Source organism: Hyaena hyaena, unplaced genomic scaffold, assembly GCF_003009895.1.
Source record: "Hyaena hyaena isolate Hyena2069 unplaced genomic scaffold, ASM300989v1 scaffold_124, whole genome shotgun sequence".
NCBI lineage: Eukaryota > Metazoa > Chordata > Mammalia > Carnivora > Hyaenidae > Hyaena > Hyaena hyaena.
The window spans coordinates 269,233-282,728 of NW_024080755.1; the positions used below are offsets into that span (position 1 = coordinate 269,233).

Consider the following 13,496-nt stretch of genomic DNA (forward strand, 5'->3'; position numbering starts at 1 on the left):
TGTTGTTCTGAAGCACCGAGATGTGATACTTTTGTTTTAGCAGCACCAGAGAACTAATATAAAAATCAGGAAATGAATATAATCCTCTGTATACAAATTTCATTTTTAGTTTTTCATGTTAGGTATAAGACTGGTTAAACAAGCATTTATAAAGCATGATCCATTCTCAATTATTTTTCTTTAAATCACATTTGATTTTAATTTGTTGTACATGTATTACATCATTAATCTGAATTCCATAAATCAAAAAAGTCTTCTGAGAAAATATTAATTTGTTGGTGAGCATTTTTTTAGGAAATGTATCTGCTTTGAAATGAAACACAGCTGCTGAAATAGTCTTATTTTCTTCAGCCTCTAGTTTTTGGAGGCAGGAAATGAAGTGGTTTAGGATCTGCCTTAAGATATTATCAGGGTTTAAATCCTGATTCTGCTACTGTATGGGATTTGGACAGGCAACTACTCTGCCTTAGTTCCCCAACTGTAAGGGGAACAAATAAACCACTGATCTTAAAAGGTTATTGGGTTGATAAAGAGAATTAAGATGTATCAAGATCTCAGATGGTGGTTGGCATATAGCAAGTTATTCATACATTTTAGCTGTTATTCTCTTCCTTTCTAGTGATTCTAACTCAGTGCCACAGATTGATTATCTAGAGCAACTTTGAAAGGCCCACTCACTTGCTGGAAAACATTACATGGTCCCTCATTACATAGTATATGAAAATGTTAAACACCCTCTAAATGTTGGCTTCATCTAACTTTCTGCTTTTTTTCTCCCTTACTCACTAACTGTTGAAGTTGCACCCTCATTGAAATGTAGCTCATTTTCCATCCCTGCTTGATAAGTCTTCCACCCACATCAGACTTATTCTTTCTCCCTCTGCCATATTCCTGTAACACAAGGGTAAAGGTCTCTTACACAGCCTGCGTAGAAGTTATGTGTGCATGCTTTGTCTCACTTGATAGATGATGACGTCCAGAAGGGCAGGGCTTGTACCTTCCAATTTTGTATCCCCAGAGTACCTAGTAGAGATATTTTTATACTTAGTAGATACTCAATAAATGGTTGTTAAACTTGGTTGAACCTACATTTTGTTTTTCTTTTCTGGCAGATGCCCTGAGAAAAACATAAAATAAATGAATTACTTTTCTTCTTTTCATTGCAATATATATGCCCTGGGCTAGGGGGTATTTGCAAGCCTGGTTTAGAACCTAGGGAAGTCATCAATCTAAGAAAGGAGAGAAATGTATTTTAAATCACAAGGGCAATCTAGCCTTATGTAAGGCCTTCTAGCAAAGCAATTATCAATGGCTCAATAACCCAGGTGCTAGAGTTTTTATGAACAAAAGTCTGAGGTTGAGAGACAATGAGTGATCTTAACTTTTATATTTCATAGGTATGCAATTCAATGAAACATGTACAGATGGAAAGTTTAGATCTGAGAATCATATGTGGGTATCATAATGCAAATAATTGACTTTTTTTCTAAAGAACATCTGTTGAAACATCTGAGAACAGTTGTTTATACTGATGCCAAAATGCTGAAAAATATAATAATTCTCCAATGAGGTTAGAAATATCCGGGGGAAGAAAAATAGTTTTTATGTAGTTCTGTTTTTATTAAATCCTGTTGTTGTTTCTTTAATATGGCACATAGGAGATGCTCAATAGTATTTGTTGAATGAATGTTGATTGAATAGCAAGCTCATTAAACAGTTGTTGAACAAATCATTTTTTTCGACTTAAAGATAACATTTTCAGAAAATGGCATGCCCTAGTTTTACCAGGCTATATACCATGTTTATTTGGCATAAACTTAAGTAATGCTACCCTTGTTCTGAATATTATGGAATGTAATTAGCATGTATATCTATAAGACTATATTACTGAAGAAAATATATGAATAAAGCTAGTATACAACAAATGAATAAAGCTAGTATACGATCGCAGTATTTTAATATCTTAACATGTTACTTTTACTCATTATATAATTATAAAACACTTAGAATTTGATTGTGGGCTTGTATAATCATGTTTGCTTGAACAAATAAAAGAAAAAACCCTGCCTAGAGGTACCTATAGTTTGGTACCTGTAAGAAGAATTGAACTTGGGATTTAAGAACACCAAAATACTCTGTTATATGGAGACTGCAGAAGATGAAGAAGACATTTCTTCCCCCAACCGCATTCCAGAGTTTCCAACAGTTCTTTCTTGGATAAGGCTGCGTGAGTTAGGCGACTAGGCTCCCCAAAGGCTGCCCAAATTCCATTCTGCCAAGTTTTGGTACAGAAAGAACATGTTAAATAATAAATGTGAGTTTGAGTGTAACTAATAAAATCGGAATGTTAAAGAGCAGCATGCTTTTGAAAAGCAGCCTCCTTGTGAGGATGCCCCCTGTGCAAGTCCACAGGAAATAATTCTGAAGAGAGTGATATTAATTAGTAATGTAATTTATCTTCTGGAAGCCCTTTCCTTTGATAGTGCCATGGCACAGTTCATAAGCCTCCAGATGAGTGCTCAAAGAAAATGGTTCAAACCACAATTTCAGTGTTGTTTTCCATCCTTGAACAGATAAAAGAGTCAAATTTATTTCAGTATATCTGAATTTTACACATGCATCACATGATGGGGGATTATGAACATATAAAACTGTATTTATGAGGAGTTTTCAATGAAATGGTAAACTGCTTAAGATGTAATCAAAGGCAAACAAGAGTCGAAGCCAAAATTAAATTCATGGTCTTTGATCTCACATTTCTTGGTTTTGGCTCGATGTCTGCCATATACTAGGTATGCCACCTTGGCAAGATACTTAACTCTTCTGTGACTACGTTTTCTCAACTAATACTATGAAGTATTAGTAAAGGTAATAGTAAAGGTAAGTAATAGGTAATGAAGGTAATAGTAAAAATTGTTGTGGTCAGAATAGTGCCCATCAAACACAAAATAAATAGTACTAACTATAATTATTATTATTACTTATTCACAATATTTTCAAGATGGATAATTCTTTTCTGCATTACAGTTTTCCCTTGTATTCTTTTATAATGAAGTTTAAAAATTAAGTTATAATCAGACATGGCACGATGGACCTTGAGATGAAAATTTGAAATAGGTTAAAACTTATAACCAAATATACTACAGCGTTAATGAAATATTAACTAAATCTCTTATACAGATGATGTGACAGATGATATTACCATCTTTCAGTTCTAATATAATCTAACTAAAAATTACTTTTTTAAGTTTAGCCAAAGTCAATTCTACTTTCAGAAATAAAGTCAAATGTTTATTATAATCTTACAATTTTGACCTACTAAAACTAAAAACACTTTATTTTTTAATTTAAGAACCCATGCAAAAGTCCCAAAGGTGCCTTTCATGTTAAGCTTTAATTAGCAGCCACTTTGGTCTCTGACACATATTGTGCAGATATTGAAGTGTTAATATTACTGAAGCTTGATTACAAAAGGCAATGATTAATTTTAAAGCAGACTAAAAAGATATGCCCTGATTACAAAGGAATGATTAAGGCGGAATGTCAGACATTGCACATTTATAGCAGTCTTTGCCACAGTCAAAGGATAAGACGTTGCAGTTTATATTTAGAATCATGAGTACTTAGTTCTTTATGACGCTGGGTGTTTGTGCCTTCCAGATAGATCACCCAAAGCCCAAGTGAGGTCTCAAGATCTTTGGGACCACATGAGCAAAGCGAAACATTTGAATGCAGAATGAGCCTAATGAGACGCCGTAGTTTAAGCCTCATGAGGCGAGGCCAAGCCGAAGCCAAGGCCGGCAGCGGCCTCCGGGAAAGTCTCCAGGCCATGGTATTGTGAGCTAGTACACATTCCACTGAGGTGCTGAGGGAGGGAGCTTTATGTGGACCTTCTCCCTAAAAAGAGAAGAGCGGAGAGGAAAAGGCAGGCCACAAAGGGCTGCCGCCCAGGCAAGCTCCAGAGCCACGGCTCTCGGGGCCGCCATTTTTATTTGCCACCAGCACAGAAAAGAAACCCCGAGAGGGGCCTTGGCCTTGGCCTCCGATGAGCGGAGCTGCGCTCAGCCAGGGAATGAAAACGGTTGCTGGCCCGGGGAAAAGCCGGGGGAGGGGGGGGTGGTTGTCAGTCGTTAGTGAACAGGGGAAACAGAGGCCTGGAGCCAGGCTGGCGCCCCCGCGGAGCCGAGGCTGTACGGGAAGAAGGGAAGTGTGGCCCTTGAACGCTGCTCCTTCCTGTTGTGCTTTCTAGAACGCGCAGCCTCGGCTCTCAAATACTGAGGGGCAGCGCAGGAAGGATCCGTGGCAGCCCGGGCCCGAGATGAGCTTAGAGTCCTTGTTTCAGCACATCATCTTCTCGGAGCATCAGGCAGAGGAGAGTCGCCGCTTGATCCGAGAAGGTGGGTGCTTCTGTCTCCCGCCGGGGTCTCTGATTCCTGGAGGTGGGGGGCTCGAGCTCAAGGCAGCCCGAGGCGTGGTCAGAGCGGAGGGGTGGGGGGTGGGGTGGGGTGGGGTGTCGTGTCTGCTGTCCACGTGAGCAGACGTGGGGGCCTGAGACGGATGGAGGTGTTTAAGGATGTAATTTGTGTTACAGTAAGGTCGGAAATTAACAGATGTCGAGAAGAAATTAAGAAAGCAACTGAGATGCTCAATGAAGAGAAAATCAAATTGGAGTCAAAGGTAGATTGACGGGTGGAACTTGCTCATTGTCACTTGAAAAAAAGAAGTCTGTTTTAACTTGGCTTTTTGAGGATATTTTACCCTGTCACTAGTTGTCTTCAAGTAGGAAGCACATTACTAAGCCGGTTAGTGTAGTTCCGCATTGCTGGCTAGTATTTCAAGCGCCAAGTCCTGTGACCCTCATTCTAATATGAACTTGTCCTAAAGAAACCAGTTTGAAAGTAATGAATTGATTGTCCCTGTTGAAGGATGGTTAAGTTTTTAGAAGAGCCCGGGGGCGCCTGGGTGGCTCAGTCGGTTGGGCGTGTGACTTCAGCTCAGGTCATGATCTCACTGTGAGTTCAAGCCCTGCATCGGGCTGTGTGCTGACAGCTCGGAGCCTGGAGCCTGCTTTGGATTCTGTGTGTGTGCGTGTGTCTCTCTCTCTCTCTGCCCCTTCCCCACTCATCCTCTGTCTCTCTCTGCTTCAAAAATAAATAAACATTAAAAATTAAAAAAAATAAATAAAACATAAAAGAGCCCAATGTCACTGGGGAAAGAAAATTGTTCAATAAGTAGTTGGTGCAGTGTATAAATTTTACATAGTAAATAGTTTAAGGCTGTGTTGATGTAACAATTGAGTATTAACTTTTGAACCAGCCCCTGCCTTTACATGTTGGACATTTCTTTCATCCAAAAGTGTAATTTTTTTCAATAGCGTTTCTCTTTTTTTCTGCATCATTTGAAAAGTTCTGTTGTTTTCAATAGAAGGAAGGGCATCTGATGGCTTCTTAAAGGGGGATTTTGAAGGGTGGGTAGAATCTTGGAAAGGCAGAAATGAGTAACAGGAGAAAAGCATTTGGGGCAAAGAGAGGATATGAACAAAAAGGAATCATGCCCAGGGCATATTGGGAGAGAAATCTAGTCAAAGCAGAGAGCTGATATCTGGAAATAGGAGGAAACCATTCCAGGCTTTTGATCAGGGAGTGGTGTGATAAAAGTGGTTTTAGCAAGATTTCTCTGAACTCTGGGAGGAAGGGAGCTAAGAACATCAGCCAAGTATGCCCTAATGAAGGCCTTACTATGAGAGACAGTCATTCAAAAGTATTTTTTCAACACCTGGAGATAAACTAAACAAGCTGTGTGCAATGGGAAATCTGTTTGAGGAAGGCTGTTTGCTTCAAATATGTCTATTTTAACGTACCAGTGTGAGGGATTTCCAGGTATCTTTGGCAACAAAGTAATCCTAGATCCCTTCTCTACCTGATGACCTGTGAAGGCCGCCCTTGAACAGCTTAGAAAAAATTTTTATTATAGCATTCATTGTACCAGGTTATAATTAAACAGCAGTACATACTTGAATTTGTGTTTGTATCTTTCACTGTTTTGGGAACAACACATCTGGCATTTTTTCCTTACCCATCTTTTGTTCCCACAACTTGTATCCAGTGCCCAGCACATAGTTTGCTTTGGTGTGTGAATCAATTGATGAGTACTAGGTCCTGTTTTGCTTGTGAGTGGCGGATGAAGTAGCTACTGACAAGAATATTGTAAACTGATGGAACGGGCAGAGCATTAAGAATGTCATGATGTAGCTTTCTTTTTCTTTAAAAATAATTAAGATACTTTCAAGATGGTAACTGGAAGCTAATAAAATAATAGGCAAAACATACAATTAGATAATGCTTAGCTAACACATTGAGCGCTTACTGTATATTGGGCACTGTTGTTTTTTTTTTAATTTTTTTTTTTGTTGTTGTTTTTATTTCTAGGAGAGAGAGAGAGACAGCATGAGCAGGGGAGGGTCATAAAGAGAGGGACTCACAGACTGAAACAGGCTCCAGGCTCCAGTCTCTGAGCTGGCAGTCAGCACAGAGCCCGACACGGGGCTCAAACCCACGAATCGCAAGATCATGACCTAAGCGAAAGTCGGATGCTTAACCTACTAAGCCACCCAGGCGCCCCTGCTGGGTACTGTTCTAAATGCTTTACCCATATTAACTCCTTCCTTATCCCTGCCAGGAATCCTGTGATGAGGCGCCATAACGAATCTCCCTCTATGGGTGAGAAAATACAGAAGTTAAATGATTTGTCCATGATATATAATTAAAAGCAATTAAGCCACCATAATGAAAGTAACAATTGAGTAACGATAGCAAATTTTCTTAAAACAGAGTTCTTGGGGCGCCTGGGTGGCTTCGTCTGTTTAAGCATCCAACTTCATCTTAGGTCATGAACTTGCAGTTGGTTAGTTCGAGCCCTGCATCAGGCTCTGTGCTGACAGCTCAGAGCCTGGAGCCTGCTTTGAAGTGTGTCTCCCTCTCTCTCTGCCCTACTAGTGCACGTTCTCTCTCTCTTTCTTAAAAATAAATAAACATTTAAAAAAATTGATATAAAAAATAAAAGAAACAGACTTCTTGAGCTCATCTTAAATTTTTTTCTTCATCAAATCCACATATAATAATGTATCTGAAGCTTCTGCATTTAGTTTAGGGCAGTTTTTAAAAGGTCATTTACTTAAGTTTTTATACAAAATGCATTTTTCCTGGATTGGTGAAGATACTGACCTGACACATAACAAATGTTAAAAAAAAATGTTCTTGTGTATCTTCTTTGAAAAAAATAGGTTTATTCTTTGTACTATTTTCTTTTCTGGCGACCTATTTTGTCAAAATGGAAATGTAATTTGTTGATAAATACACATTCATAAAAAATGTTGACTCAAATATTTATACATGAGAAAAGACAGAGCAAATCCTTAACATTGTTTAGAAACATCTGCTGAAATTACTAATTAATATAGGCTCTTAAATGTGCACTGTTTTTTAATCCGCTCGTATACATGGGTAATAGTACAATTGTATCTTACTAATAAAATTAACATATGAGGTTCACAGTTCACACAATACTAATTTGTAATTGAAATAATTTGATTTACAGTCAGAGTGGTGTGTGTGTGTATGTGTATGGATAAAGATTTTAAAAGTGGAACCACAATTATAATGTAAATGACTAATGGGAAGAACTGAAGAAGTAATCATAAATTGATTTCTTGTATCTTTTATTCTCAGAGTTAATTATATGTCTGCCAATAATAATGAAAATATATTTACCTGAATATCTGACTTGGCATTTATTGACCAATTTATCAAGTGGAAGCAGCATAGGGAGAAACTAGAACATAATTTGAATAGGCCAGTGCTTGAGCTATTTGTACAGTGATACATTCAGAAAATATTTGGGGCATTTATTTTGGAAGTTGCTTGTGGCCAAAAAATGTATTTAGGAAGTATAGTCCTCATTTTTTTTTCTGTTCTGTAAAACCCAGGTAGCATGTAATTAGAACTTGAATGATAGCATTTGCCTTTCAGGACTCAATGAGTCCTTTAAAATATATGGATGGTTGCAAAAGTCTCCGATTATATAGTATGAGTACTTTGTGAATTGGAGAGCTACAGTAAGGCTGGTTAGGTTTGGTAATATGAAAACAGAAAGACAAGAACATACCCTGGGTTTGCACTAATGCTTACCAGTATACCTAAAGCTACTGATAGTCAGAAGTATTGATGACAGAGAAATCAAAATAAAGGACTCAAGGACATTTGTAGTATTTTTCCTAACCATTTCAAAGGTATTTTGTTTGTTTTAAATATAGTATATAGTTAAAATTTGGGCACTTAAATAAATAAAAATATTTAAAAAAATAATCTTTATAAACATATTACATAAAACCTCACATAATGCCATACTGCCTCAAGAGAAAATCAATGGAGGAAAGCCTGAGGCTATTTTCTTTAATTTTTCTTCTCCCAGTTTTAACTCACTATATAAGCATTATAACAATAATAAAATAATGTTTCATGAATTTTTAAAAGAAAATTAATTGAAATAAACAAGTAACTTAATGTGGCTTCTTTTACTTTTCTTCAAAATGTACACATTCCTTTTTTTTAGGTTGATAAACACCCTCCCAGTTAGGGACCCTTCCAGAACTGTAGGCAAAGTCACGTCTGTTAGTACTCTATTACCTAAATAGGGGAAGAGCAAAGTCACAAATCACTCCGTATAATATTGAAAGGGAGTTTCGTTACTGAGATTTTTCATTTTGTAGAAGTTGAATCAAAGAAAAATTTATATCCTTTTTAAACTTAATTTTATTGCTTATCAACACTTACTTAAAAACATAAATAAAAGAAGGGCATTATTTCTTCCCTATAATGAACATTGTTTAAAAAGCAGTACATGCAAATTATTTAATCTCAGTTTTAGAAAGTAACATGGAAATTCTGCTTATCACATTTTAACATATTCCTATAGTTGCATTAATTGTGGCCAAGATACTTTTGGGGGTAGTGACATTTAGTTGCTTACAGTCTCTCTGACTTCTTCACATGAAGGTTCTTTAAGCAAAATCCCTCCTGTCCTGAGCATGTACAGCTGATTTTTGTAAAATTTGAGTATAAAACATTAGGTACGTTATCTCTTTTACATTCACCTTGGTCACATGTACAATTCCATAGCCAGTCAATGTGTTTCTGAGTCAGGAGTCTATTCTATGGAGTATTTTTCTTTCACATTGAAGACACCTCATAGAGGTTTGGTGGATGTTTTCCTCATTCACCAGGGCTACTTCCAGAATATTTCTGGAATATGGTGGCTCATGCTGTGTTCTACCATATCTTCCCCTCTTCTCTTTTCTGTTACCTGACTCATTCACTTGTTCTTTAGAATTTGGTACCTGGTCCATGACTTCCACTCTGTCTCAACTCTTGCATCGTTGTCAATGTCATTGTCCATCTGGACTATTCACCCTGGCCTGTTAGTTCTTTGGTTGCCACATTTCAAGTGACCTTTTCCTCCATCCTGCCTCAGCCACCTGTTTCCATAATCATATTCTGGAATTTGCCACCTCCTAAAAAACCACTTCACGTTCAAAATCAATAAAATATTTCACCTTTTTCCCCATTATATTTGTTCTCCAATTTTATCTGGACCTTCAATCCATTTCTCTTTCTCCACTCATACTTGTCTGTGTATTCATTTCCCTCGTTTTTCTTAGATTTCATGATTGGTCACTTCAGGCTTCCTTCTGACTCCTCTCTCCTTTTTTGTCACTCCCCTGCCCTTGCAAGACTCCCAACTCTAAGTTAACCAGTTACTTGCTACTGTGTGGGCACTTGGACAATTCCAGGTAAGATTGGATCCAGTATCCATGAATGTTAGCCTTAGCTTCAACTGAGACCTCCCCACTGCCTAGGAATACTTCTGCATTTCTTTCTCACCATCTGTAGTGACTACTTACACCTTCACTACTTTTTAAAAAAATATTTTATTTATTTTAGAGAGAGAGAGAGAGATAGACAGCATGAGCAGGGGAGGGTCAGAGAGAGAGGGAGACACAGAATCTGAAACAGGCTCCAGGCTCCAAGCTGGCTGTCAGCACAGAGCCCGATGCGGGGCTCGAACCCACGAACCGTGAGATCATGACCTGAGCTGAAGTCGGATGTTTAACCAACTGAGCCACCCAGCCACCCCAAACCTTCACTACTTTTATACATCATATATTATACATTCTCTCTTTGGAGCTATTTAACTCTTAGGCAATAACTTTGCCTTTTGTTTCAGAGAAAATAGAAACCATCCAACAGGAAATAGTTTTATTTTCCCACCTATGTTTCTCCAAACCTGCCTGTGTGAAGACCCATTTTCTCCCCTTCCAGTTATGAAGGAACGCCCTTCCTTCTGACAAAGGACAATTCTTCTATCTTCAGACCCTATAATCTCCTGTTTGATCCTTATTGTTACCATCTTCATCATCATCATCATTGTTCTGCATATTTTTGGGAAGGGCTTTACAGAGAGAGGTTAAAGATAGACTAGAGAGGGTCTTCTGAATGGTTCAGTCAGTTAAACATCCTACTCTTGATTTTGGCTCAGATCATGAACTCATGGTTTGTGGGTTCAAGCTGATGTAGCCTGCTTGGGATTCTCTCTCTTCCTCTCTCTCTGCCCCTCCCCTGCTCATGTTTGTTCTCTCTCTCTCTCTCATAAGGAAACTTAAAAAAAGACTAGGGAAAAAAGATAATCAATAACTTAAAGTTTCTGAGGAGGTGGAAGGAAGATGGGATCCACAGCATAAGGTAAGAATTAGCTTTAGACAAAAGGAAAGATACCTCCTCTGTTGTAAAAACTAAAAATAAGAGGTAATGTTGAGCAAACTATTACTATATAATCATGCCTTATGCTAAGCATTTTACAAACACTATCTCAATTAATTCTCCCAAAGAACTCTGAGGTTGGTGGGATTATTCCACCCTTATTCATTTGAGAAAGCTGAGACTCAGAAATGAAGTAACTAGCACAAGGTCACATAAGTGGTAAGTAGTAGATAAAAGATTTGAATCTGTGTGAGGTTAACTAGAGAGGCCTTGCTCTTAACCACTGCAGTGTAGTGTAAAGAAAGGAATAAGGGCAGGATAAGGTTATAGAAAAATTTCGAGACAATACTAAAGGCATGATTCATTAAAAGCCTCCTTGCTTTGGTATTTCAGCAATTTTGATGAGTGTGTGTCATATGTGTCTAATGAAATTATTAATAAGAGTGTTTCATTTCTTTGTTCCTCTGCTTTTCCAGTTGGGTGGCCTTATGCAAGCAAGGTAATACTGTGAGTTTGCAGAGCTTTCCCTATAATCATACAGGCTACTCATTAGTAGAGACCCATTTCAGTCAGGTGGCAGAGGAGGATGAGTAATACACAGCCTTTGCCCTGGAAGGTTTAGAGTCAAGTCAGAGGAATCACCCCTTCCTTAGAGAGAGGGCTCTATCGTTTAGGGAGCTCTTGGTTGCAGACCACAGAAATCCAATTCAAAATACCGTAAACAATTTTGAGAAATGACTTTCTTACATATTTGAAAACCAAACATTGGATTCAGCAGTTACATCCATTGGAATTGCATCAGGTTGCCTATAACCAAGATCTAACCGTGTGGCTTTACCAAATAAAGGTTTATTTTTTCCTTGTAATGGGAAGTCTGGAGGTAGGAAATCCAGGGCCATTTAGTAAGGTGCTCAAGGGAATCCTGAAAGGTTTAAGGATTGAAACATTCTTTCTGTACCAGTATCCTTAGCCTGTGGCTCTCATGCTCACAGTCGTGCTCCATTCTCAGGCATCGTGTCTGAATTCCAGCTGGGACAAGAGGAGAGCATGACAGTCAAAAAGCTGCTCTCTCCTCAGGTGGCTTTATCATTGTTTTAGTGGAAGGGAAGTTCTCTCTAAGGGCTTAGTCCGGCATCTCCAGAATTAGATAGTCACATGGTCAACCCTGGAAAACGGAGCCTGGGAATGTAAATACTTTTAACGAGATGCATTCCTGCTCTGAATAAAATTGTAATTTTGTGGATAAAGAAGAACAGCAGAATGCTGGTTGCCCTTGTGGTTCCCTTAAAAGTAACTAACAACTCCTAGAGTCACATGCTTTCTCATTTTGAATCACGGAGAGAGAGAAGAAAGTTCGCAGAAGCTTTCTCTGAAAAGCAAGGAAATTATCCTCATCAGATACCTTCTTTCATCTCATTTCTACAAATTGTGACAAGTGACTATCCCTGACTCAGTAATTGTGGTCAAGAGTAGAAAATCCTCCCAGATTCAGCAGGCACTTCAGGGATGGTACAGGTTTCCGAGAAGTAATGCTTAACCAAAGAAAGGAAAGGAAGAACGCATATTTGAGTCACAAGCAGTATCTACAAGTATTTCAGTGGTTAAAGCCAGAAGGACCATGTAGAGAGTGCCTGTAGTTGGTTGAAATATGTAAGGCTGATCGATTATGTTTGTCGTCTAATCGTGGCATGATTTATCATATATGAAAGAATATAATGCCAGGTTTTCCTCTCTAAGTTATCCCTCCGTCCAGTAAGACTTGTTTTATGTTGGGGTCCTTAAAAAGCCTTATGTTATTAACATGCACTTAAAATTACTTTATTTTGGGCAAGAACTCAATGATGGTTTGAGATGCTTGAAGAAATCACCTGATTGAATTGACTTTTTAAAAAGTAACGAAGACATTTAACAGATTTAGTTATTATTCCAGGGGGTGTAACCTCAGAATTCTAAATATTAAATGTCATTGTGAAAAAGCCACTTAATGATGACCCCTCCACCCCCAAATCTCTAAAACATAATACTGTGATAAAAAATGCAACCTATAGAATTACATAAGTATGATACCATTTAAAACCACACAAAACAATAATAGATCTTGTGAGGGATTATGAATATATAGTGAAAGTATAATGACATGCGTGGAATAATAAGTAGCAACATCAAGATAGTGATTATCTCTGATGGGGGTAGAGGATAAATGTAATCAGGGAAGGGTATACAGGGCATTTTAGCTGTACACATAATGTTTACTTTCTTAAGCTGGGGGTGGGGACATAGCTGTTATGTTACTTTTAAAAATAAAGATACATTTTAAAAGTTACAAAGCCGTGTTTTTAAGCCTATTCAAAAAGCTATGCAACCATGACTAATTACAGAACATTTTCATCACCCCCCCCAAAGAAATCCTACACCTTTAGGATTCCTCCCCCATTCCCCTCAAACCCCACCAGCCCTGGGGCACCAGTAACCTACTTTCTGTCTCCAGGTATTGCATGTAAGTGAAATTATATGATAGGTGGCCTTTGCTGACCGGCTTCTTTCACTTAGCATGTGTTCACAGTTCATCCATATGGTAGCATGTATCGCTACTCTGTTCCTTTTTGTGGCTGAATAATATTCTGTTGTATGGATAGAGGGAGGACACTTGTTTATCCTTTCATCAGACGTGGGTAAAACATT

At 38.1% G+C, this 13,496-nt stretch overlaps 1 protein-coding gene across 1 annotated transcript in view; it reads left to right on the forward strand.

Annotated features, from left to right (window-relative positions):
• The first annotated feature begins 3,712 nt into the window (after nucleotides 1–3,712).
• CCDC172 (coiled-coil domain containing 172) overlaps nucleotides 3,713–13,496 on the forward strand; it is a 58,114-nt gene continuing 48,330 nt past the window's right edge. Inside the window, exons 1-3 of the mRNA XM_039237346.1 lie at nucleotides 3,713–3,832; nucleotides 4,250–4,397; nucleotides 4,592–4,677. Of these exons, the coding sequence (XP_039093277.1) occupies nucleotides 3,737–3,832; nucleotides 4,250–4,397; nucleotides 4,592–4,677 (330 nt within the window). The 5' untranslated portion in view covers nucleotides 3,713–3,736. The remainder of the gene's footprint in view (nucleotides 3,833–4,249; nucleotides 4,398–4,591; nucleotides 4,678–13,496) is intronic.